We start from the raw sequence: 27,794 nt of genomic DNA on the forward strand, positions 1-27,794 counted from the left end.
TCTGTCTGTCTGTCTGTCTGTCTGTCTGTCTGTCTGTCTGTCTGTCTGTCTGTCTGTCTGTCTGTCTGTCTGTCTGTCTGTCTGTCTGTCTGTCTGTATCTATCTATATTGTCTATGTGTCTGTCTGTCTGTCTGTCTGTCTGTCTGTCTGTCTGTCTGTCTGTATGTTTGCCTGCCTGTCTGTATGTATGCCTGTCTGTCTGTCAGTCTGTCTGCCTGTTGTCTACCTGTCTGTCTGCCTGTCCGTCTCTATGTCTGTCTCTCTATCTATATTGTCTGTCTGTCTGCCTGTCTGTATGTCTGTCTGTCTCTATATCTATCTTGTCCGTCTGTCTGTCTTTCTGTCTGTCTGTCTGTCTGTCTGTCTGTCTGTTTGCCTGTCTGTCTGTATGTCTGTCTGTCTGTCTGTCTGTCTGTCTGTCTGTCTGTCTCTCTATCTTGTCTGTCTGTCTGCATGTCTGTCCACCTTGTCTGTCTGTCTGTCTGTCTGTCTGTCTGTCTGTCTGTCTGTCTGTCTGTCTGTCTGTCTGTCTGTCCATCTTGTCTGTCTGTCTGTCTGTCCATCTTGTCTGTATGTCTGTCTGTCTGTCTGTCTATCGTCTGTCTGTCTGTCTGTCTGTCTGTCTGTCTGTCTGTCTGTCTGTCTGTCTGTCTGTCTGTCTGTCTGTCTGTCTAACCTGTCTGTCTGTCTAACCTGTCTGTCTGTCTGTCTGTCTGTCTGTCTGTCTAACCTGTCTGTCTGTCTGTCTGTCTGTCTGTCTGTCTGTCTGTCTAACCTGTCTGTCTGTCTGTCTGTCTGTCTGTCTGTCTGTCTGTCTGTCTGTCTGTCTGTCTGTCTGTCTGTCTGTCTGTCTAATGATGGAACTTCGATGGAGATTTGTTTGTACTGCATCACATGCCGTGCTGACAATCTTTGCTTGTGTCTTTCAGGTGTTCCAGAGGAGGATGAATGGAAAGTTAGATTTCTTCAGAACCTGGAATGACTACAGTGTTGGATTCGGAAACCTGAGTGAAGAGTTCTGGCTCGGTACGGTCGGTTGTTCATCCTGATTCTGATCAAATCTTTCAAACCACGTTGCCCAACAGGTGCGGAGATACCTATAGGCGACATAGGTGGTTACCAAAAACTGCGGCCAGCAAAAGAAAAACGATATATATATATATATATATATATATATATATATATATATATATATATATATATATACATATATACATATATATAGTGGTGCCTAGGGGGGCAGTGGTGCCAAATGTTCAAGTTCAAGTTCAAGTTCTTTAATAGTTGTCATACAGAAGTACAGAATACTTTCATACAAAATGCTTCTTACTGTTACGCTCCAGAGACTGTGCTAGACAAGATAGTATCAAATAACATAATAACATAATATAGCATGAATTTAGAAGAAGAAAATGAGGTCACAGTGTTCGGTATAGACATATGTACAATGTTCTGAGTTACCATATAATATACAATACACAATACTATGCAGTGTACTAATGTACAGTACTATCTAGTGCAAAGCAGAAATGGGATGAGGTACAATTTTAGGTACAATTTACAGTAAGGTGTACGAGTTGTAGTGCAATCCTTCATCCATAAATATAAAGTGTGGGGAGTGGGTGCTACAGTGTGTTTGTTTAAAGTGGGTGTGTGCTATAAAGTGTGTGGAGTGGGTGCTACAGTGTGTTTGTTTAAAGTGAGTGTGTGCGTGTGGATGTGTGTGCTATGTGCGTTTGGTGGTTGTTGTTGTGTAGTGTTCATTCATTGTTCGTTTAGCAGCCTGATGGCCTGATGTGCTAGGTCCGCCCCTGATTGACCATCAATCAATTAAAACACTGCAATCCTTTCTCCCCCACCGTCAACAGGAAACGAGCTGCTCCACAACCTGACCAGCCTGGGCCCCGTGAGCTTGAGGGTGGACCTGATATCGGGGAGAGACGTGGCCCACGCTCACTACTCCAACTTCACCATCGACTCGGAGGAGAAGCACTACGCCATCATGGTGTCTGGCTACACTGGAACAGCAGGTACGAGAACGCAGACAAAACAAGGACCTCCTGAAGAGGTGCCTTAGAAAACCTTCGATTGGACAGAGGACCAACATACAAGACAGAAAGAAAAGGGGATAAAGAACTCGAGAACTATTAGAATGTCTGACCACTAAGTGGTGTCTGACTCTTAACCACCAAAACCTGCACGGACTACAACGTATGACGTATATCATGCCAGTTAGGGTACCTTGTGTATACTGCACCTTGTGTGTACTGTTTACTTTTACTCATACCATATATCCAGATACAAATTCTTTATTGCCTATATTTATTGTAACGTATAATATAACCAATATGGCATACAGACCCTCATCTTTGTTTACACTGTTTATTTTGTTCTCATATTTTTATATTCCGAGTTAATTATATTGTTTATGTTATTACCCTGACCATACCTGTACCTCCCCTCCCCACTCCCCCATGCTGCTATGACGCCTGAATTTCCCCCAAGGGGACCAATAAAGGAATATCTTATCTCATCCTAAAAAGAACAAGAACAATAAGGCAATCACACAATTGAGGTCCCATCGCCTACATGGAGTTCGGGGGGAACTGGTGACTCACTGAGTGAAAGAGCTCACGTCCAAACAGACAGTGCGGCATCGTAAGCATGAGGAAGTCATTATTGGTTTTTGATTTCACTTCCCCCCGTCAGGTGACTCCATGAGGTACCACAATGGACGTCCGTTCTCCACTCGGGACAAGGACCCCAACCCCCTGGGGATCCACTGTGCCAGGGCCTACATGGGTGGCTGGTGGTACAAAAACTGCTACAAGACCAACCTCAACGGTCTCTATGGCACCAACAGTAACAACCAGGTAAACATCTTCTTTAGAATTGTTTTGATAAAGATAATGGTCCCATCAAACAGTTTATTAAAGGAGCTGTAAGTGTTTTTTAATTTTTAATTTTCTTTTTTGATACGTGTTAAATAGCTCTACAGTCCGATATAATATAGTGTGTTTGGTCAGTAACATGGGTCTCCCAGTCCCTCCGCTCTGCAGTAAACAGACTTTGGTATCCTCGTTCCCACTTTGTCCAATCAGGAGAGAGAACCCAAGATTTTTTATTTGTTTTACTTATTTCAGGAAATCTTCCCAAACCAGATTTGCTCAGTGCACTGGTAGATTATTTTACTTGTTTCAAGGACACATTTTCTTAAAGCTAGTTTTTATTATAGGGAGCTCCAGTAGCTCACCACGTACCTCGAGCGCTATTTCGGCGCCGGGGACAACCGTGCTCGTCACGGATCTGGGGTTTAGCGAGTTCGAATCCCGGACTGCAGCCGTGCCTTTCCCAGAGTGTCTTCCCCCCCATCTGTACCCCGTCAGCCTGTTTCTGTCGGTCATTCTTGACCAGAGTAAATGCGATAAACGCAAAAAAGAGCCAGGGGAATGGCCAAAGTTAAAAAAGCTAGTTTTTATTTCTTATTTTTGTCAGACCATTCTTTTCAGCGTGGTATTCTCTCTCCTGATTAGATAAAGGAGAACAGGATACCAGGACATTTATTTTATGTTTACTGCAAAGCAGGAAGGACCGGGAGACCAACGTTACTGACCAAAGACATCAGTGATGGCTGTCGGAGTGTAGAGCTATTATTTCAACATGTAGACCGCTTATATTTCCACACAAAAAATACCACTTACAGCACCTTTAATCTCTGTGTCATAACACCAAGTTCAAGTTTGTTTATTATTAGTCACTACAAAATACAGAATACTTTATGATGAAATGCTTGTTTCTGTATGAGCCCCTGATAGTGTGCTACATACAGTAAAAAGAAAGTAAGTAAAAAAAAAAGTAATAAGAAGTAAGTAAAAAGTAAGTAAAGTCAATATACATATATACAATATACAATACAGAGTAAAATGAGTAACAGTGAGGTACAATGCAGAAATTAGATGAGGTAAAAAAAAAAAGCTTAGGGTAGGGTGCAAATGAGGTATGAATGTAGTGCAAATCTCTTTAATAATAGATAAATATAAAGTGTGTTAAGGTGTCTAAAGTGAGTAAAGTGAGTGGTAAGGTGAGTGTTTGTTTAAAGTGTGTGTGTACATGTGGATGTGTGTGCAGTAGTGAGTGTAGATGATGGGTTGTTAGTTACATAGCGCTGCTGTCGGGACAAAACCTCATAACTCCATTTTTTGAATTTTTTTTTATTATATAAATCAACTCCGTAGATCATCCTCCATATGTGTGTGTGGGTTTTACAAAGTTTAAACAATGGGAAAGCATTAAACCGATCATCTGTCTAAACCTCTTAACTCTATTCACCCTCAAATCTGTGTTAGTTTTTTTCATCTGCTGAAAAGTTGGGTTTTTGGAGTTATGAGGTTTTGTCCCGACAGCAGCGATAGTGTCATTGTCATTGAGCATCCCGATGAGACTCCGGTAGCGCTTGCCTGACCGCAGCACCCCTGCCCAAATGTAATCTCTCAAACGGTTTCTGCTCTGCAACAGGGAGTGGTCTGGATAGATTGGAAAGGCAAAGACTCCTCCATTCCTTTCTCCGAGATGAAGTTCCGGCCGGCCGGGTTCTCCCCTGCAACCCACGGCTAAAGGAATGTCGCACCGATCGCCGCAACGTCTCTGAGCCATCTAAACTTGCATGTTCGGTTTACATACAGTAGCTGACTTACGACAGCCAGCTCCTCCAAGGTCCACGCAGAGCACCGGGAATGTGTTCTGTCGTGTTGTTTACGCATCATCGATGAGAAATGTACCAATACAGGTGGCGTATTTTTCCGATTTGCAACATTTTGTGTTGTATTGTTCTGTTCCCATGGGAACCTCCATCTCCACACACTGTTTTGTTTTGACCCTAAATCACCTCTATTGTACATCACAAAGTATGCCACCCCACTACTACTGTAAAGTATGCACTGCTTCACTCTACTGGAATAAAGGTGGTTAAAGTGGGTTTGAACTGTGTGGTTCTTTTATTATTCTCTACACAACAGCAAAGGCAGACATGACGTTGGAGAGTAAAAATAGAGCACAAGTACAGCACAACAAAAATAAGTTTGCCATCCAACCAGAGTGCAAATGTAACAGTAAAGTGCAATAGTAATATACAATGTACAGGTGATTAAACTGGGTATAAAATATATGAATTAGTACTACTGAGTGTATAGTGCTAATCAGATGTATGTACAGAGTTGTAGTATTAATATGTACAGTGATATAGTCGATATATCATATAGGTATAAAGACACTATAGTAGTCATACTGGCCAGCAGCGTAACTATTAAAAGTAGGCAAGGTGTACAGTCTGTACAGATATAGATATAGTATCTACAGATGTGTAAAAAGGATTATATGCCGGTACGGTATGTACTAAACAGATACCTGCATACAGATACCCACATCACCTTGGCCCAAGGACATCTCGTGATTCCTCTCCCTTTTCTCTAGGTAAACATAATTAAACCTATCCGTCAAGTAATGTGTTATCGTGGCCTTCAGTTGCCACAGTAGCAGAGGTATATTACTTCCATCCAATTCATAGCACAAACCAGAGAGTATAGTTTTCTTTTAGCATTTTTAGGCTGAGAAGCGAAAATAAATAAAACCAAGGGGACACAGAGTCTAGATGCAAAGCATAGTGTCATAGTGAGTGAGTGAGTGAGTGACTGAGTGACTGAGTGACTGAGTGACTGAGTGACTGAGTGACTGACTGACTGACTGACTGACTGACTGACTGACTGACTGACTGACTGACTGACTGACTGACTGACTGACTGACTGACCCGACTGACCCGACTGACCCGACTGACCCGACTGACCCGACTGACCCGACTGACCTGACTGACTGACTGATATTGAGTGAGTGGCATTGCTGGTTATAGAGGTGCTTTGTATTTAAAAACAAGGCCAAATAAAATTTCACACCTTTATTTCAACTCGTAAGACACTGAAGTTACCCCAATTTTACAGCAACAAAGAGCTTAGTTTATCAGCAATTTCATACATAGGCACAATAAATAAATCAGCTAAGACACACAAGTCGACACACAGTGGTCGGAGATCATACTTTTAAATGCAGCAAAAGAAGGAAGAACCTTCAGCTTCAGAGTCAGTTGGAGGGCATTCCAGGTGTTGGAAGCATCAAAGGAAAAGTAGTTCAGAGCAAACTGGAGGAACCCTAAGAACCATTTGAACGTGTAGAATAGGTTCCAAGATTCCATTCCAACAGTGTTGTGATGTACTGTAAAAGGGAAGCTTACCAATAAGGGCGTTAAAAATAAACAAATACCAATGAAGGTTACGCCTTTCAACCAGAGAAGGCTATCCAACCTTTTCATAAAGGACACAGTGGTAGGTATCATTATCTGTCACCAGTAATAAATATGAGGGCAGAATGAACTCAAGTCACGCAACTTCTCTGAAAACATGTTTTCTTGAGGACAAGGACACGCAATCCTCACAAACAATATTTATCTATCCTTGATCCGGGTGAGACGCCAACAGCATGCGAGCACAGGCTGAGTGATGGATGAGGAAGAACATAAAAAGGAAGAGCAGAGCAATGAGCAGAGTCCGGGGTGGTGGTGACAAGGACCAGGATGGCAGGAGAAACAGCACTGGTCTGTGTGGGAACGGCGGTCATAGTTATATTGCTGTGGACGTTACTGACCTACATCTCCAGACGGATAAACAAACCCACACCGGGAGACCATGAGGGAAGAAAGTGTACAGGTAATCGTCCTCTCTCTTCACAGCCCATCGTTCTTTTCACAAGACGAGACCCTTTCAGGTGGTGAGATATAGAACTGTTAGAACTACAGTAGGAGTAGATATCGGCCGCTGCGGATCGCTTCAAAGTGCCAGAGATCGGTCCGATTACTCAGACAACTAATGCATCGGTATACCTTTATTAAACACGGATAAGATCCTATAGTATGATTATGGTGAAAACTCATATGAATTTATGTACTGCTATATTATTTATATACTGTATATATATATATATATATACATATATATGTTTTTTTCCCATTTATTTGTATGTATGTAGTCTGTATTGTCTTTATTTTTTTCTCACTGGAGATAAATAATATGTCCAGGTTGTGCTGGAAAAAAATCTATAAAATACTATTTAAAAAAGGTTAGAACAACTGTTAGAACTGGACACGATGGCCATCGTTCTTGAATTCCAAGATATAATTAAGAGAAAACCCCATAAAGAGATAAACCATACAGCGTGTTTTGCTCAAAATCACCGTAATCGGATATGGGGGAGGTATTCATCATGTGGTCATAATTATGTACTCTTCTGCAAGTAAAGCAACCATTTAAAGGGATAATTTAGATTTTTGGACATTAAATGAATACTACTAAAGTGAATACTTGCTAGTCGCATAGCTGATGCAGTGCCATTATCTCACACGCCCGGGTCGTGTGGTCATTCTGGCCCACTGCCTAGGAAGCATCAGACAGGCAAGAGATGTTGTCACGAGACAAGGAAGTGTTGATCCACACAATAAAATGCAGGCAAAAGCGTCAGTCATCGGCAACAAACATCTGCAGTCCTTGAGCATGTCCTGTGCTTGATTCATATTGGAACACGGCCCAGTGCGTTATGACGCTGGCACTAGTTCCAACATGAATCAAACATACTGTAGGAAATGCTGGAGGACCGCTGATTTTTGTTGTTGATGATTGAAGATTTTGCCTGCATGTTACGGTGTGGATTAACACTTTTTTAGTTTCACAACCACCTTTTTTGCCTATTTGACGCTTCCTGGTTCGCTCTGGACTGGGCGGTGGACCAGAACTCTGACCACAGTGACTAAGCGGCATTGCATCAACTACACCACTAGCAAGTATTCCATACCACTTAATGTCCAATAATCTGAACCAGCCCTTTAATGTGTAAATAACATTGATTGATTGATGTCTTTGTTGAAGCAATAAAACAAGGATTGTGCAATACAATACAAAGAATATTGATCAAAAGAATAAAAACACAATAAAGCCCTAGAGCTTGTTTCCATTTTGGTCCTTGTGAAGTGAAGTGAATGTAAGTGTGCATATGTGAGCGTGTGTGTGCGCGGGGAACATAAAACAAGATACAATATATAAAACAAAAACAATACTTCCCATCAATAGAGATCTCACCAAATAACAATGACCCTACAGGTCATTATATAATAATATTTACAACCAATAGAGGGGACAGACAAAACAAACAAACAGGTGATTAAGAACCGCTTTGCAGCTATTTTTTTTAAGGAGGTCTTGAAGGTAAACCTGGAACAAGAGAAAACCTGACAAATAACTCATCATCCTTTGTCTTTCTTTCTCGTCTACCACCCAGCAGTTCAATCTAGACTGCTGCAGTTCCTCTATCAGTTTCTTCCCTCCTCCTCCTCCCCCCCCCTCCTCCTCCTCCTCCTCCTCCTCCTCCTCCTCTCCCTCCCTACCCGGTCCCCCCGGCATTCCTCTGTTGGGGAATATATTGGAGCTGGCTCATGACCACCTGCCAGCTCACCTGACCACCCTGGCACAACGTTATGGAAGCATCTACCGCCTCAAGTGTGGCAACACTAGTAGGTCAAAATCAACATTTTCTCAATACATTTTAGAAAAAATAAAAGTTGGCACATTACGTGGTATGGAATATTTGCTAGTAGTGTAGTTGATGCAACGCCATTAGCTGACTCACAGAGTCCTGTGGTCGGAGCTCTGGCCTGTCGCCTGGCTTTGAGGCTTCCCTGGAGCCAACTGGGGAAAAAACGGTGTCACGAGACAAAAAGGTGTTAATCCACACCGTAACCATGGGTGTAAAGTACTTGAGTAATTGTACTTCGTATTAAGTACTGTTTTGGGGGATTTGTACCTTACTCGAGTTTTATTAGGTTTGTATACTTGTACTTTTACTCAATTACATTTCAGAGGAAAAAAACATGCTTTTACTCCTTACATTTAAAATGCAGACCTACAAAGTACAAAGTACAAATCTCGCAGGTCCAACAATTTTAATTAGTATATTTGTTTCTCTGGCCGAACTAAGACTAAGATTTTGAGACGGTACCCATACTTTCACTTAAGTATAATTTCTGGCTACTTTTTACACCCTTGTGAGTGAGTGACCACATTTGCCATGCATACCCAACCCGTTTAGTAATACTGTACCTTCTCGGTTTGTTGCAGCCATGGTAGTACTTAACAGTAACGAGGTCATCAGAGAGGCATTGGTTAAGAAATGGTCGGACTTTGCTGGGAGACCACATTCGTACACAGGTAATGCGTTGCTGTCCTTAGCAACTGTGCTGCAAATAAAATATGGTTTAACCTTAAAGGTGCTGTAAGTGTTAAATAGCTCTACATTCCAACAGCTGTCACTGATATAGAGTGTTTGGTCAGTAACATGGGTCTCCCAGTCCCTCCACTCTGCAGTAAACAGAAAATACATTTTCTGGTATCCCATTCCCACTTTATCGAATCAGGAGAGAGAACCATAGTTTTTTTTTTTTTTTTTTTTTATATAAACATAAACATAAACATAAACATATAAACAAACATGACAACACACGATAAGATATACAAGCATTAATTACAGTGCATATCCAATGAAATTACCATTTAGTCAAATGTCTTATACAGGATATACCCCTAATACCTGTTATCTAAAAACCTATACACATATGCTCTAGCTCGTACCCCCCATTGGATAATCCAACCATTATAACTTGTTCCTAACCAGACACTACCATTATATGCTAGCTTTTATTCTCTCCACCACTTCTAACCACATAGTCATTTTGGATTCATTGAGACCCAAAATTCTTGCTGTAGATATTTCTTGATAAATCACATCGAGATATGTAAGAGTCCAGACCTTCCGGCACATTTTTCCCGGTTGAAACCATCGTGATGCTATGAACCCTAGTTATTTGTACTTATTTAAAGAAATCTTGCCAAGACCAATTATCTTACTGCACTGGTAGATTATTTTACTTGTTTCAAGCACACATTTGCTTAAACCCAGTTCTTTCTTGTTTTTGTCAGACCATTTTTGGAGTCCTCTCTCCTGATTGGATGAAGTGCGAAGGGATATGAAGTGGATTCCCAAGCTGTCCTGTTCTGCTCTGATCAGTAACCGGGTTGCTGGTACTCTGCGTTGTGATTCAATACCTTAAAGCTCTGGGAATCACTTCTGTTCAAACTGGGCGGTCAGGCAGAAGGAATTAGGAGGAAAGGTAGTTTAACAGTTGTTTAATCAAAGTTTAAGAGTGTATACAAATTACAATAAGAAAATGCTATAGTTGTTGATCACAAACACTATGCCGTAAGTGATACAACTAGACTAATATTACAGTATAAAGGATGATAGTTGATAAGTTGTTGATGGTCTTTGTTTGTCTGGCTGACAAAACAAAGCAGTCTGTTTTCCCTCCAAAAAGTCCTTTGTTCTCCTGCTGACCTGCTGTAGATGGGTGAGATGGTAGGTGAGGTCTTGTCCTTGTGGGTTGGTCAATGTTTTCAGAGCCCCTCTCCTCCATCACACACAGATCTTATAGCCAGGCCCAGTGTCTCGGAGTTGATGACATCATCACATTAGTTCCTCCAATCACAAGCCTGCTAAGCTTGTATTTGAAAAATAGGGGTTTGGCTTAATAGCCCAACCCCCTTCACATATACCCAGAGAATATTTTCCCTATATTTTTACTTAAACACATTACTTGACTTGTTAATACTTTGATGAACCTCAAGATATATTGATTACATAAACACAGATATATTTTTTTATCACAATATCTAACAAATCTAATCCTTCTTTTAGCTTAATAGACTACAAATCAATACCATATAGAACAATCAATTAATCATATTGAACATAAATGAAAATAGCACAGACACATTAACTAATTGTAGACATTTAAGTATGACCAAACCTAATTATATTTTACCTTACTTCAATGACTTAATTCAAGATTACAAGTACAATATACCAGGAAATAGTTAGCTTGTTTGGAGATTTCAATAGTGATCTTCTCTGGGTGTGTGTGTGTCTATGTGTCTGTGTGTGGGTGTGTGTGTCTATGTGTGTGTGTGTGTGTGTGTGTGTGTCTGTCTGTATGTGTGTGTGTGTCTGTCTGTGTGTGTGTGTGTCTGAATGTGTGTGTGTGTGAGTCTATGTGTGTGTCTGTGTGTGTGTGTGTGTGTCTGAATGTGTGTGTGTGTGTGTGTATGTGTATTTGAAAATGTGTGTGTGTGAGTGTGTGTGTCTGAATGTGTGTGTGTGTGTGTATGTGTATTTGAAAATGTGTGTGTGTGTGTGTGAGTGTGTGTGTGTGTGTGACTATGTGTGTGTGTGATCAGACCTTTGATGGTCACATGTAGCCATCAATATGTGACCTAATCATTGTCTTTGGCAGACCAGTTGGCTCTTTGATGTCTCCTAAAAGGAGACATGTTTCTCTAGAATTTCCTGCCCTTTGTCTTACCCACCCCCTAAAGGGAAGCAAGTATTACCCCAGCTGCCACTATATGCAAATGCCCTCCTGGGGTGACAATGGCAATCAGTCTATGTAAACACACACACAATCTATGAATTATTGTTTTGAGAGCCAAGTATTTCTACACATTAGTTAATCATGAGTCTATGTTTGGGAATTTACCACAGATACCAATGTATTTTCTGTTTACTGCAGAGTGGGGGGACTGGAAGACCCATGTTACTGACCAAACACTCAGTCATGTCAGTGATGGCCGAGTGTAGAGCTATTATTTTAACATGTAGACCACTTGTTTAAAAAATTTATTTAAAAAAAAAATACCACTTACTGTACAGCACCTCCTTTAACCTCTCACTCTATCCCTCCTCGCCGTCTTCTTTACCTCCGTCAGGGGATATTGTGTCTGGTGGAGGGCGCTCCATCTCTCTGGGGGACTACACTGAGGAGTGGAGGGCACATCGCCGCCTGGCCCACGGCGCCTTGCAGCGGTGCGCCCAGCAGTCTTTGCACGGCGTGATTGAGAAACAGGCCCTGTGCCTGCGACAGGTAGGCTACAGGTAGCCGTCGACTAAAAACACACTTCTTCAATCAATCTTTTACTAGTATGCACTCCACTACTAAGGAATCTACCATGCCCTGAGTAGAGGTGTACCCTTCCTGCTGACTTGTTGTACAGAACTTGGATTAAAAAGCCTCAGCTAAACGACTAAATGTAAAATATAAGATCTGATTCATTTGTTTAGCTGTTCACATTATTTATTAAATGTGGCCAATATCAGATTCCAGTGTGAACTGGTCACGCTCCTGTGAACTGACCAGCATGCACACGTGAAAAATAGCGATGATGGATGTAAACATATAGACACTGAAGTCACAGTTTATTATGGTCTCATTTATAAGTTGAATGCAGTGGAGGCCAGCTCATGAAAACTAAATCAGACCTGTATCTGATTTAGAACAACATATGAAAGTGGCCCAAATCAGAATTGAAAAGATCAGAATCCATGTGATTTGTGCTGTTCACACTGTTGTGAAAAAAATCCGATCTGAGGCCCCGTTTAGACGGAAACGCTAGCAGGTGAATCCGCAAAAAAAAAAATTCGGATGTGCCTTTCGTTTATACGGAAACGGCGTTTTTACGGGGTGAAACCGCAAAAAAGTGAGACTACCTTCCAGGGTGGAATTCCTAGAAACGCAAAAGCTTTGCGCTCTCGTCTAAACTGTTAAAACGTATAAATCTGAAAAACGATGACGAAAGGGTTGTCACGGCTCTGGTCGCGCGTACTGCTTACGTCACAGGTAGCAGGTATGCGCCAGTAGCCGAGACGTAAACAAAGCAAGTATGTCTGACTTATATCAACGGAGATCACCTGAAGGCTACATTGGCAGTACTTTTAACCCTTTCACTGCCACACGACAGAAGGTTAACCCTTTACTATCACACAACCGGCTGTCGTGTGGCAGTGAAAGGGTTAAATACACAAGAATCTGTCCCGCGGCGTGAGTGGACCCACTGTCTGTGAGTGACTCTGCTTTGGTGCAATCACATTCCCCATCCACAGTCTGCGAATCAGAGGCAGAGTAGGGCGGGTCTTCACAGCACGTCATGTGACATATGCGCCAATCGTGTGACAGTGGGGCTCCGTCGTCTCGAGTCGTTACAGCGTCGTCTGCACGCAGAATTCCATCCCAAAACGCTCGTCTAAACGTAAAATTTAAAGTGAAACCGCAAGATGACTTTTGCGGTTTCTGTTCACAAAACGCTCGTCTAAACGGGGCCTGAGTCACATATGAGCAAAACGTATTTGATTTGGGCGACTTTCACCTGCAGCCTGAACGTAGCCTTACACACAGTGTACCAAGAAGGAATGTGACCCAATATCAACAAGGCAATACAGTATCTCCCCATATGAAAATGAACTATAGTAAAAACCTTTGTGGTTTTGTTTCCTACACACTGTAGAGATTTACCACAGTAATACTGGAGTGATTCACCACAGTATTGTTCATAGTGGATTATAGAAATGTAATGTGAAGGGGCGGCTAGGTGGTGCAGTGGGCAAGGCACTCACCACCAATGCTGGAGATGCTGGGTTCGAGCCCAGCTCTCCACATTGTTTTCAGTTTGGCTGGTCGTCCGTACTAATACAATTGGCAGTATTAGGGGGAGGGAAAACTGAGGGGTGGGGATCGGAAGTTGTGGACAGCGACTCCTACAGGTCGGTTGGTGCGCCTGCGCAGTAGAATCAAGAAAGATCGCGCCGCGACGGCTGTTACCTCAAGTACCGGAGGGGACTCGTGCTTTGTATGGCTTTGTCCACATTGCAGCCGGCTTGTGGGAGGCAAGAAACAGCGTTCGAGACAGGGGAGGGTTGAATTGGACGATACGAAATTGGGATGGGAGAAAAATAGAAAAATGGGAGAAAAAGTGGATAAAAAAAAATGTAATGTGAATCACAGTATTCCTGTGGTTTTGCCATAGAAATACTACGGTTTCTATTAAGGTATTATTATAGTATTTGGTGTGTATAAAAAAGAAAAACAGGAATACAATAGTTTTACTATAGTTAATTTCCATACAGATCATCTTAAAAGTAGCAGTGTGAAAATGGAAGCACATAATTTACCATCCCAAATGCTGTGTAATTTTCCAGAATGGCTTGAATAAACGAATTAAAGGTGCACTATATGCAGTTTTGGAGGAGGCTAATTTGTTATTCGCAGAGCCTGCAAAAGACATTTACAGTAATTCTTAGAATGATTCTATCATACGTTATCATAAATGAAAACTAAAGAATCTTTAGGCACTGTGAACCAAACGTAAGCCTAAATTACTGTTAACAAAATTGCGGGCCCTGCCTTTGTAAATGACAGCAGTGAAATAGCAACTTTTCAGTTCAGCACTTTCTAGCTTCAAACAGTGTTCCTGTGAGGATTCGCCTGTTCCCTGGACCTTTTTTCCCTGTCTCCTCACCTCACCAGCCCCCACCCTTGCGATGATTTACTCTCCTCTACTCTTCACCAGCCCCCACCCTTGGACTTTCTTGTTCAATTACCATCACGCAGCTGTCATAGTTTGTGATTAGCGCCCCTGAGGGCTTTATATACCTGGACCTCCCTTCCAGTCCTGGTCGGGTCGTTCTGTGTTCTGGACTCTGTGTTCGTTCTGTATCTGTATCTGTGTACACTCTGTGTTCATGGAGTTCTGTACGTTACCATCCTGTACGTTACCATCACCTGCCGCGTCTCCGGCGTGAGACGACGGCCCAGCCATCACCACGTGTCGCCGTTTGCCTGGAGTGGGACATCGTCTTCGCTCTCTAATTCTCTACGGGAGGTTTTCCAGTGTTCCCACTCCAGACGTCAAGCCGGCTCGTCATCGCTCCCGATTCCACGGGAGGAATACGTCTCTTCGTGATCCTCGTTCCTGGGGGTGAGGCTCGTCGTCGCTCCCTAGTATTCCACGGGAGGACGGCGTGTGCCCATCCCGTTCCCCTTGGACCCAGACTCGTCGTCGCTCCCTAGTATTCCACGGGAGGACGGCGTGTTCCCATCCCGGTCCCCTGGGACCCCCTTTGTTCTGCGCTGCCCGTCTGCATCATCCGAAGAGGAGGAGGAGGATCTCCGTGCCAGGCCCCGCCGTCGGGCCCCTGTCCCCGTGCCAGGCCCCCGCCGTCGGGCCCCTGTCCCCGTGCCAGGCCTCCGCCGTCAGGCCCCTGTTCCCGTGCCAGGCCTCCGCCGTCGGGCCCCTGTCCCCGTGCCAGGCCTCCGCCGTCGGAACCCTGTCCTCATCCCTGTAAGCAGCTCTGGCCCTCGCCCTGTCCAAGGCCTTAACCCTGTTCTCTGTCCCTGTCTCCAGCCCGCCTCTCCGGGCCTCTGTCCCTGTCCCCCTCTCCAGTGCCCCTGGTCCTGGCCCTGACACTTAGCCCTGGTCCTTAGCCCTGGCCCTTAGCCTTAGTCCCTTAGCCTGTTCGCCTCTTAAAGGCACAGTGCCGCATTTTCCATATGTCTTTGACTCTAGTGTTTTTGTGTTCTCCCTTAAAGGGACCGTGCCGCTTTTTGTTATGTAATAAATAAATGCCCTGTTTTGGCTTACTCTCATACCTGTCTTGTGTTGTGCGATTGGGGTCGGTTACAAACCATAACAGTTCCAGGGATCCCATTTTCTTTTGTTTATTCAGTTATGAAAATATACCTTAGAAATTATTCACTTCTCTGACTCTCACAAAGTTACATAGTGCACCTTTAAAACCCTTTTGGAACATTATTCATTGCTGAAAACGGGAACCTATTATTCATACAGTTACCAAGTCATTCATACCAACAGCCATCAGACAGTATAACGCCTCACCGTGCCTCACTGAGCACAGCGTAACAGTATAAATCCTTGTATATCTTCCTGTATGTTTTACATTTGACATTTGACTGTATATTTGACTGTATATTTTTGGACTTTATATCTTTATATCTTATATTTTAGAATGTATATATTTGACTGTGTATTCTTATTTTCGATTTTTTTTTACTATCTAAGTGTTTATTGTGAGCGATCTGTGGTGCTGAATTTCCCTCGGGATTAATAAAGTACTTCTATTCTATCTATTCTATTCTATACCGTTTCACCTCTCAGGTTTTGATAGAGTATCGGGGCCGTGCGGTGGATCTATCCGAGGATTTCACCGTGGCAGCCAGTAATGTTATCACCACCCTGGCCTTTGGAAAAGAAGTGAGTATCTGTCCTCCTTCTCCCCCAGTTCAGCGTGCCGTGTGCACCCTCAGGAAATCAGGAGGGACCAGGATTAGAACCTAACACTCTGTTTGGGTACAGGATTAGACACGGGGTAAACAGCATAGAGAGACATATGGTCCATGTATTTTTACATGGTGTCGGCAGAACACTGAAAGAAGAGAGGCATATGGCGAACATAATATTTAAACAAATCTGTTAAATCCACTATTCATAAAGAGCGGTATCGGGTTATCTTGTGTTGTTGACGGACATCTGTGCTTACAGTGGGTTACCTGGGAATGTTGAGACCTGGACATGGTCAGGCCACTGTTTACACTGCTCATCTTAGGGATTTGAATTGCATAAGATGTGACCATGTTATTACAGCAGGGTATATGCAGGTTTCAACAAGTTAAATGTAAGACTTTTTAAAACCGTTTTAACCTCTTAAGTTCTAGCCATATTTTCTGAAAATCTGCCTAAAAGTACATCCCCAAGTAAATGGAAGATTGCTCCACTTCTACAAGGTCCATTTGCATGTTCTTGGTATCTAGGGACATCTATGGACCTCAGGGAATGTATTGTGTATTGGAAATTGTAATGAACCAAAGGAGAATTAATATAAACTATAATCGTTCTTTTCATCTTTGACGGTGAATAACACCATGCTAACATTGACCACGAAAGAAACCCGTTCACCGAGCTCATTCAGCACCTTCTTGAGATCAAGTGTACAAGGAATCTAAGCAAATTAATAAAGTGGAGATGATTTACAGTTTTTTCTGTAGAATATAGAATATCAGGCCTATAAATTACCTTATTATGGCCAAGTCATACATCTCTGGATTGGGCCAAATCTTCTCTTTCCAATAGCAGAGTTCAATCTGGATTTAGTCATTTCCTCGTGTGAATACTCGCCTTTTTCCGATGCAATGAACAGAGATGCAATGAACTCATATTTCTAATAATGCTAATAATTTCTAATAGATATCTCGGGTTTTGGTAGTTTATTCTTTTATTCGATATTTTTATTCATTATTCATCCAGGGACCTTGGTGTTACCATAGGGAATGAGTCTGAGATCGCCAAAGTGCAATACCGGCTGTATTCAGCTAGACGGCGGTATCGAGCACCCTTTGAAACCTTATATCTTGGCGTGTGCAATGGCCAAATGTCACCGGGCACAGTTTTCTGGGTCGGGCCAGTCGAGCGGTTCTCCCGGTTCCATTGAAGCGCGTCAAATATCCCCGATCCATATGTTGTGGTGGGTTATGCCGTGGACCAAATGGACATCGGATGTACCAGATGGCGATCAAACAATTGGAATATTATTTTTGGAATACTCCCGATCACAGGTAAGGACTATCTGATGTAAATCTTAGCTTGATCATGCAATGCTTTTATAACGATCGGGCTGATAAGCGTTTTTAGTGTTCAATACGAATGCCGTTACTGGCAATCAAATAATCAGAAACGACCCCCCCCCCCCTTTCATGCATTCATGATGGAACATAATACCTATTATATAGATTTGATTTGGGAATAGTAGCGTGTCCAGGCAAGAAACGGCAACGGTTATAGTAGGATTCACGTATGAGGCTATAACACAGCCTTTCGGGAATTACCCCAGACCACTCTAAAACCATACTTATATTCACCACGGTATAACACCGTGGTGTAACGGTATAACACCACTGGGGGCAGCGGTGGCCTAAAGGTTAGAGAAGCGGGTTTGTGACCGGAAGGTCGCCGGTCCGATCCCTGGGACCGGCAGGAAAAATCTGGGCTGGGGAAGTGAATTCATAACTCTCTCCCATCCCCTTAACAACTATGGCCAGGGCCTCTCTCCTGCTGGATCTACGCAGAAGGAAGATCCCCCTGGCCACCGCAGACCAGAATAACTTCCTCGGCTTCAGGAAGAAAGACTCTGGGAAACTGGACTCTCGGGCCCAGGGCTTCGGGGTCTGGTCTGACTGGCCAGATCTCAATGACCTCTGCAACCAGACTGCAGTTCAGCTGAAATGGACAAGACCCAACACACAGACTGAAGTCCCTGTCTCTGATGAACTTATCACAGACCCCTGTGTGGTTGTGAAGGCCAACATCACAACACCGCAGGAAGAGACTGTCGAACTGCACAGAGACTCTGCAAGGAGGGTTCTGCTTAGCATGAAGCAGTCTGAGATCAGGCAGCACTGGTGTGGACTCAGATTACAGGGAAAGCTAGCTTGTTTGGAGTTTGTTGACCACTCTGTCTCACACTCAGTGTTTAAGAACGCCGCTGTTGGTGAGGATGTTTTTGATTTGATTCCCTGTTTATGTAATATAATTTGTGGAACAAAATAAAGTATTAAAATGTGTTCTGCAGTACGACAAGAGCTCCGTGGAGCTTCAGCGCCTGCATGGCTGTCTGAACGAGATCGTCGCGCTGTGGGGCTCCTCCTGGATCTCTGCTCTGGACTCCTTCCCACTGCTCAGAGTCGGTAGACACACAACACACACACACACACACACACACACACACACACACAACACACACACACACACAACATACACACACAACACACACATACGTGACTATTCTTTACACAGCGTATAATGAACACTTTCCAAGATGCCATTTCAAAGCTTATTTTCCTTTCTCAAAGAAATTACCCAATCCTCCATTTGCCCGGCTCCTGAAAGAGGTGACCAGGAGAGATGATATTATAAGAACACACCTGAATGAGTACAAGGTTAGTAATAACCCATGCAGGTAACACTTTATAATAACACTCAGTTATAAGACCTTTATAAGGTATTTGTAGATAATGAACTAATCATGAACAAACCATTTATATACATTCATAGATTATTATTAAATAATTTACAACTATATTTGTATAACATTTACACATTAGTTCTACATTATTTATAACTCATTATAAACATTGTTTGTACTTGATTTGTTCATCATTAAATAATGTTGTTTAATGTGTAGTAACACATTTGTAGATGCTTTGAAAAATGGATATGAAAAAACAACTATACTGTACCTACATTTATTTGTTCATGTTCAACAAATGATTTGTAAAACATTTATGAATACACACGAAGCAATTACCAGACTTGTCTTTTCATGTTTAACAAATTATTTGTTAAGACATTCATAAAACATCTATAAATCATTTGCAGATGCTATTGCGTGCCCCAATCTAAAGTGAAGACTATTCATCATTAACAAATGTCTAATACAGTTAATTATTTGTTGACTTTTTCATGACGTTACAAGTGTTGTTGACAGCTTTCAGATCCACCCTTCTTTGTGACATCAAAGAGCGACATAATTAGGACTATAGATAAATGCAATTGTATTAACATATAAAATACATGTGCACACATAACATATAACCATAACACGTAACAAGGGGGACACTAGGACCCAGGAGTACCCTGGCCAGGTATTGCCAGGGTATGTAGAGGGAGTCTCACGCGAGTGAGACTTGACTTCACGTTTGTTCTCGTCTGTTTGAATGGAAGCTACATACATGGTATACATTAGCAGAGCCAATTAATTCGTGCTGCCCCACGCTTTTAAGGTATGAGCCGGCTAAACACCTTTTTCGTTGGTAAATCTATTCCATCATTTCCGATCTACAACTCCTATATTTTGTGTAGACATCCTTGATGTGGTGGGTGCTAACGTTACATTTGAATTATGTGTTTGTTCCTAATGTGTGCTCAGTATATTGCGGTATGTGATGATGACATGAGGGTAATAATTATTTGTATTTTCAGGCTGTATCGGCGCCTATACAGCCTGAAAATACAAATAATTATTACCCTCATGTAGCATACATGTCGGCCCACATACTACATACATTATACTGAGCGCACATTAGCCAGCCAGCAACTCTGGCAATACCTGGCCAGGGTCCTCCTGGGTCCTAGTGTCCCCCAGGTTACACTATATGTTATGTGTGCACATGTATTTTATATGTTAATAAAATTGCATTTATCTATAGTTCTAATTCTGTCACTGTTTGATGTCACAAAGAAGGGTGGATCCGAAAGCTGTCAACAACATTTGTAACAGGTGATGAAAAAGTCAACAAATAATTAACTGTATTAGACATTTGTTAATGATGAATAGTCTTCACTTTAGATTAGGGCACGCAATATCATCTGCAAATGATTTATAGATCTATATTTTAAGATTGTTTTACAAATCATTTGTTGGACATGAACAAATAAATGGAGGTACAGTATAGTAATTTCATATACATTTTTCAAAGCATCTAAAAATGTGTTACTAGTACACATTAAACAACATTATTTAATGATGAACAAATCAAGTACAAACAATGTTGATAATGAGTTATAAATAATGTAGAACTAATTTGTTAATAATAATTTACGAATGTATATAAATGGTTTGTTCATGATTAGTTCATTATCTACAAATACCTTATAAAGGTCTTATAACTGAGTGTTATTATAGTGTTACAAGTGCAAAATGAAATAAATAATGATTTTATAAAAGGAAGAACCTTCAGCTTCAAAGATAAAGCCAGTTCACCAAGTTCAAAGTGAGTCAAGTTGAATAATCTCAAGCTGTTGAATTGTGTGTACTCAAATATTTATCATTTATCATAACTAGTAAGAGTAGGTAAGGAATATATATAGATGTATATATATATAGATACACAGATGTGTAAAAAAGATTATATGCAGATTATGTACAGACAGATATACGGTATATCTATCTATCTATCTATCTATCTATATCTATATCTATCTATCTATCTATCTATCTATCTATCTATCTATCTATCTATCTATCTATCTATCTATCTATCTATCTATCTATCTATCTATCTATCTATCTATCTATCTATCTATCTATCTATCTATCTATCTATCTATCTATATATATAAATACGGTAAGAATAATATGCAGGTGTATAATAGGTATATAGAAGGATTATATGCAGGTATAGTCAGACAGATATGACTATATTATGCGGTAAATATATAAATGTATATATATATACAGTATATACAGCACTATTGTACATGCTATCACACAGAGTTATATGGGTAGATTATAGTATGAGCTAGGTAGATTAGTATGATTACAGTGTAGGGCAGTTGTAGACAGTGAAAACAGTATGTAGGTATAAATTGAGTATGGGCAATAGAGTTCAAGGTTCATACAGTATGAGTAACAGAGCCTATAGGCAAGTACAGTATGAGTAAGTAGGCAATGGAGTCAGATTACAAATATGTAACTTGAGTCTGATTTGAGTCAAAGTCATGGGATAAATCGAGCAATTCTCACCATCATGCTATTAACACGCATCAACTGTTTTGTTGTCCTATGCATAGCAAGAAAGCAATAAATCTGTGGACGCCATCACAGGGTCTCTGCTCCAAGGTGTTGAACAAGCCGATGGTACAGGTGGAGTGGTGCGTGCTGCTGTACACTAAATTACTTATCAAGTCAAGTCAAGTCAAGTCAAGAGTTTTAATTGTCACGGCATACAGGTATACAATGAAATGCGGGTGGTCTTGCCCGCAACGATGTGCAATACAGTGGTACATATAATAGAATCAAAAGAAGAAACAACATTGTGCAGTAACAGATAGCAGGTAACATGGAGTGACATCTCGGTATCTGTACATAGTTATTTACAGCGCATGTGTGACATGCTAGTTAGCTTTGGTAGTGCAGTACACTGTTCCTGTTATTCTAATTTAAAGTGACCTTTCCTTTGGCCATAAGTGTGCGTGTGTGCGACATGAGTGTGTGCCCGCTCATGTTAAAGTGTTAAGTGGCTGCTCGTGTGTGAGCGTGCACAGTGTGCGTGTCGTGTGTGTGTTCATGTGTGCTTGTGTGTGGACAGTTCAATGTTCTGAGCACTCAATGTACATTGTTCATGGCTCTGATGGCCTGGGGGAAGAAGCTGAGCCTAAACCGCTCTGTCCTAGTAGCTGAGATTTGCAGGCTATCTACTGCATCTATCTACTATCACTACTAGGCGTGTTGTCAGAATGTCATTCTGAATTTGAATTTGAGTGTGAATGAGGTTGGTTAATCCCACAAATGATTTTAATTTGAAATAAATGTGCTGAGATTTGACCCTGTTTATTATTTGGATGCTTTCAAGGTAATACATCTGTTACCCCCAGATATTCAATCCCTCAATAAATCTGTTGAATTACCATGCATTTGTACTTCAATTATAATTCAAGGTCAACGTCCTGTTTTACTTCCAATTGGAATTTCAAGTTTAAATTCATTAAAGTGACTTGGACTAAATTCACAAATGCTATAAATAAGAAGACCTGTATACTGAATGCCGCGCCCCGGTGCATTCTGTACATGCTGTATGTAGGTCCTAACAGACACCCATGTCCATATGGCCACGGTGGACCTCATCATAGGGGGGACAGAGACTACTGCGGCCTGGCTCAGCTGGACAGTGGCCTTTCTATTGCATAGACCAGAGGTACAGTATGCCACTATGGAATACAGAGATATGAACAAAATATATCTTATATAACCATATGTACATGTAGTTTGCCAATGTTAAGTAACCATATGCACATGTAGTTGGTTAAGCAACCATATGTATATAGTTTGACGATGTTATAGAATCATATGTACATGTAGTTTGACGATGTTATAGAAACATATGTACATGTAGTTTGTTAAGCAATGTACATGTAGTTTGCCAATGTTATACAACCACATGTACATGTAGTTTGATGATGTGAAGCAACCATATTATGTACATGTAGTTTGACAATGTTATATAAACTTATGTACATGTAGTTTGACAATGTTATACAACCATATGTACATGTAGTTTGCATTTGATGTTATACAACCATATGTACATGTAGTTTGACAATGTTATACAACCTATGTACATGTAGTTTGATAATGTTATACAACCATAACATGTACTTTGTTAAGCAACCATATGTACATGTAGTTTGACAATGTTATATAAACTTATGTACATGTAGTTTGACAATGTTATACAACCATATGTACATGTAGTTTGCATTTGATGTTATACAACCATATGTACATGTAGTTTGACAATGTTATACAACCTATGTACATGTAGTTTGACAATGTTATACAACCATATGTACATGTAGTTTGACAATGTTATACAACCATAAGATATGTAGTTTGACAATGTTACACAACCATATGTACATGTAGTTTGTATTTGATGTTATACAACCATATGTACATGTAGTTTGAGTTTGATGTTATACAACCATATGTACATGTAGTTTGACGATGTTATACAACCATATGTACCCCGAACAAAACAGAAATGTTATCCCAGCAAACTATTTTACAGTCCCCCCCGTCCCCCCCCCCCTCTCTCTAGGTGCAGTGCAGGGTCTATGATGAGATGTGTACGGTGCTGGAGGGACGCTATCCCAAGTACAGTGACAGACACAAGCTACCCGTCCTGGGTTCTGTGATCAATGAGGTCCTCAGACTCAGACCTGTGGCTCCGCTGGCAGTACCACACAGAGCTATCAGAGACAGCAGGTGAGCTGAGAGGCAGGATGAGATGACTAATATGCTATTGTCAAACTGCAGGTCATCATTCAGGATCACGAGATACAGCAAGTTAATCAATATAGCACATAACAATCATCATATTGTATCGTCTCCAATCCATAACTCCTTCTTCCCACCACCCACTTACCAACCACATCAAGGCATAGTACCTATTTGCTGGTTCCCGGCTTTATATGTACAGTACGCTGCGCTTTGCTCGCTTCATATCACAGACTGAAATCAACTTTAAATCTCCCTGGGCGACGGTATGTCATGTCATTTAATTTGACTCACTCTTTACTACATTTTATATTACAGTTTTTCACGATTGCTAAAACACATTTCATGAAACTGCCCTCCCTTTTCACAAAACTCGAAACACAAAACACCTTTCTCAAGCTATATACACAAAACCTAACATTCTCTTTATAAAACCAAACTATCACACCAAAACAGTTGCCCATATGCTCAAAAGCAAACTTTGACACCAAAATCCCTCTCAAGGCCTGCACAAATTTAAACAGTATACTAAGCATCATTACACACAACAACAAATAATTGAAAACACAATGTTCAGAGTGTGAGAATGTTCTTTTTACAGTTTCACAACTGCCAGGACACATTTTTTGAAACCTTCTTATCTGTTCTCAAAATAAATGTATTGGGCATTTATAGATTTGTAAACATAAAATCCGGGCCACTAACGCTTACCCTGAAGTTATTGCAATGGTCCAACTTCTCAACATCTCAACAGAGTTGTCTGTTTACTGGGCGCTGACATCTGGATTAGAACGATAAAATTCGCTATTTTCACTCCAAGTCACATTTGATTCATAACGGCAGCACCCAGTAAACAGACAGACTCTCCATTGAAGTTTTGAGAAGATGATGGACCATTTCAACAACTTTGGGGTAAGCGTTTGACAAATAAGTGGCCTGGGATTTTATAGTTTATGTAATATAAAATGCTTCGGAGTAAGTAATGTAAAATTACATGACATATCGTCGCCAAAGGGATATAAAGTTAATTTGAGTTTTGGTTAATTTGACCGGCTGTGACATGAAGCGGGCGAAACGTAGCGTTACACATACAGCCAGGGGAACCAGTACCTATGAACAAGTGGCCTACAGACAAGAGTAAATATCCAACAAAAACAAACACAAATACATAAATGGCACAGTTCTGTCCCCCCGGCGTGGCTAGAAGCTTAAAACCTATGTGCACACATTAACAGGAACACAGCGTCACACATGCAAAGTACTGCATCGTTTTATCAGCAGGCCAACCATTAGCATTCTAAAAATGTCAAGAAATACTTTTAAAGGTCTTTCATAAATGGCCCAGAAGGAAACATGTGGCTGTTTTCCATAACCTCGACTTGATTTGGACTTGATGTGGACTGTGTGTCATGGATATCACTGGGATGGCCTGTATGTCTCTCTTCTCCCTTGTGTAGCCTTTATATGTTGTATGTGTTTCTATCATGTGAAATAGATTTTCTGTGAAAACGTTTTTGCTGCCATCTTGACCAGGACTCTAGAAGAGATCTTAACAAAACAACAACAAAAAAACTTGACCCACACAGAGAGAGAGGGGGAGAGAGAGAGAGAGAGAGAGAGAGAGAGAGAGAGAGAGAGAGAGAGAGAGAGAGAGAGAGAGAGAGAGAGAGAGAGAAGATGAGTAGAAAGTGAATACTAGTGTGTATTGTCAAATTGTACTGAAGTAGTCAAGCGGAATAAAAGATTCAGGAGTCTGTCAGTCTGGTACAAACATGTATTATGTTCATGCAAAGGTTGGTTGGCCCTCTCTGACGGAGTGGCGCAACAAACACTGGTATTTGTTCATTTTTAAGGCTCTTATTGGTAAGTTACTTCCTTATACTACATCATTATTGGAATGGAATTTTGGAACGTATGGAACCCGTTATTATGCCTATAGTCTAGCTCAGTGGTGCCCAACCAGTCGATCGCGATCGACAGGTAGATCGCGGGCTGATTTCAAGTAGATCTCGATTTATAAAATTAGATTAAAAAATTTTTTTTTGTGCAAAATCAACTCTGCCTCTCCTTGTTAACTACAACAAGCAATGCTGTTTGGTATTTAAGATGAGGTCGGACTCGGCACTGACAGATTTGTGTTCATTATGCTGCTTTTATAAAGCCTCAAATGACGGCTTACAATATACAATTTTGGCTGGTAGCTCTCGGCTAGGTGGTAAATTTTAAAGTAGATCTTGGTTCAAAAAAGGTTGTGCACCACTCTAGCTCATGGAATGAACTCCAACAGTCCTTAAAGCTTGAGATCCTCCCCTCTGTTGCAGAGTTTAAGACATCGATCTCCAACCTTTGTCAATCAAGTTGTATACGTGTTCTAATTGATTTGCCTTGTTGTCTAATTGTTATGATTTTATATGCTGTGTGATTCTATATGGGTTTTTTTGTACACTTGAATGAGGGAAACCTCACAAAGTTTGAAATTATGAGCTCATAGGAGAGAGACTATCAAACACCATTCAAAGTGAAAGGATAGACTATCTCACTGGAGTAGAGGCCAAGCTTTTAGATTATATAGGAATCCAACTAAGTCAGCAAGTGACCTCGACATGTGGGGGGGGGGGGGGGGGGTGGGGGACACAACATTGGAGAGAGTGGATAACAGTGAATGTGTGCTATCGTTCAAATAGACCCAGATACAACTCTGGTGAGCCAGTGCAGGTTTATGCAGGTCTAGTCAGTTCTAAGACTAAAAGATATGGCATTACGCTTCAACATTTAAAACCAAGATGGCAGCCAAGTGCTGTGGGCTATATTGTAGGATGATTGCACATGCCACTCTCAAAGATGTGCATGGTTCTGATTGAATTCAATAAAAAACTAGGAATTAAATTAGTCAAATAAATTATAATAATAATAAAAACTGGACCAAAATAAAAATTCTAAATACATTTTAGGGACCCAATTTACAGTTGGGTGAGACCTCATGTTTTGGAGGAAATTATCTTCTATTACTTATCTCTATGTATGTCAAACCTATGCGATCGCCGTTCAGTGTGCATTGTTGCTCATTTAGTATTGCAGGTTATTTCATCCCCAAGAACACGGTCATCATTCCTAATCTGTTCGGAGCACACCACGACCCAGCAGTTTGGACTGACCCCTACCACTTCAAACCAGGTAGCACGTCAACTGCTGGATGCAATGCATTCCTTTCACGAGGCTCAGCGCAGTTCCAATAAAGCTAACAGTAACCCCTCTCTCTCTCTCTCTTCTCTCTCTCTCTCTCTCTCTCTCTCTCTCTCTCTCTCTCTCTCTCTCTCTCTCTCTCTATCTCTCTCTCTCTATCTATCTCTATCTCTCTCTCTCTCTCTCTCTCAGAGCGCTTTCTGGAAGGTGGGGGCGGTTCCACGCGTGCTCTGCTGCCTTTTGGGGGGGGAGCTCGTCTGTGCCTGGGGGAGTCTGTTGCCAAAATGGAACTCTTTCTGTTCACTGCCTACTTGCTACGTGATTTTCAATTCATCCCTCCTGGAAATGAGCCCTCTCTGCCTGACCTGAAAGGAATCGCTAGTGTGGTGCTCAAAGTCAAGTCCTACCAAGTCGTGGCATGTCCCCGACCAGGAGTTTAGCGTTCGTACCGTGCTGTATTGTTCTGCATCGACATTGTGAGGCGAAGGAGGACGAGGCAACTAGAAAATGTGCACTATCCATGTAAAGTGTAATTACATATGAATAGGATTAAATGTTTGTAGACCATGAATAAAATAAATCTTCAATAAAACCATTTCTGAAACCTTACATCCTTATTTTAATGTCAGAAATCTATCATCATCCATAAGAAATCTATTACAATCTTTTTTATAGATTATAATGATAGAAATCTATTACACATTTTCCGGGAGGTTTTAATATAAATTATCTACTCATGTTATGCCTGTCTATAATTATAGACGATTTTGTGTCTACATCACTGCTGTG

General features: G+C 41.3%; 2 protein-coding genes across 5 annotated transcripts in view; both read left to right on the forward strand.

The window, feature by feature from the left end:
- The window catches only part of tnxba (tenascin XBa), an 18,250-nt gene extending 13,274 nt beyond the window's left edge, over positions 1 to 4,976 (forward strand). Inside the window, exons 12-15 of the mRNA XM_084336134.1 lie at positions 931 to 1,027; positions 1,870 to 2,031; positions 2,711 to 2,874; positions 4,517 to 4,976. Of these exons, the coding sequence (XP_084192260.1) occupies positions 931 to 1,027; positions 1,870 to 2,031; positions 2,711 to 2,874; positions 4,517 to 4,615 (522 nt within the window). The 3' untranslated portion in view covers positions 4,616 to 4,976. The remainder of the gene's footprint in view (positions 1 to 930; positions 1,028 to 1,869; positions 2,032 to 2,710; positions 2,875 to 4,516) is intronic.
- Positions 4,977 to 6,609: 1,633 nt separating this feature from the next.
- On the forward strand, positions 6,610 to 27,614 carry cyp21a2 (cytochrome P450, family 21, subfamily A, polypeptide 2). 4 transcript variants are annotated; one of them, XM_084336137.1, is made up of 12 exons: positions 6,610 to 6,754; positions 8,376 to 8,607; positions 9,212 to 9,301; positions 11,912 to 12,066; positions 16,151 to 16,246; positions 18,618 to 18,728; positions 18,898 to 18,984; positions 21,617 to 21,697; positions 22,627 to 22,740; positions 23,644 to 23,810; positions 26,893 to 26,996; positions 27,198 to 27,614. In XM_084336137.1, the coding sequence occupies exons 1-12, from the start codon at positions 6,734 to 6,736 to the stop codon at positions 27,443 to 27,445; spliced, it is 1,506 nt and encodes a 501-aa protein (XP_084192263.1). In that variant the 5' UTR covers positions 6,610 to 6,733; the 3' UTR covers positions 27,446 to 27,614. The 4 variants fall into 4 exon arrangements, with proteins under 4 accessions (XP_084192263.1, XP_084192264.1, XP_084192265.1 ...); XM_084336138.1 differs by having other exon boundaries at positions 8,379 to 8,607; XM_084336139.1 differs by lacking the exon at positions 8,376 to 8,607.
- The last annotated feature ends 180 nt before the right edge of the window (positions 27,615 to 27,794 follow it).

The sequence above is a fragment of the Notolepis coatsorum genome (genome assembly GCF_963971535.1).
Source record: "Notolepis coatsorum genome assembly, chromosome: 19".
NCBI classification, from domain to species: domain Eukaryota; kingdom Metazoa; phylum Chordata; class Actinopteri; order Aulopiformes; family Paralepididae; genus Notolepis; species Notolepis coatsorum.

Bases quoted from the DNA above. Each gene is read 5' to 3' on its own strand.
- cyp21a2 (XM_084336137.1), top strand. From the start codon at position 6,734: ATGAGGGAAGAAAGTGTACAG. The intron at 12,067-16,150 runs GTAGGCTACAGG...TTCACCTCTCAG, and splicing joins AGGCCCTGTGCCTGCGACAG to GTTTTGATAGAGTATCGGGG. The intron at 18,729-18,897 runs GTCGGTAGACAC...CCTTTCTCAAAG, and splicing joins ACTCCTTCCCACTGCTCAGA to AAATTACCCAATCCTCCATT.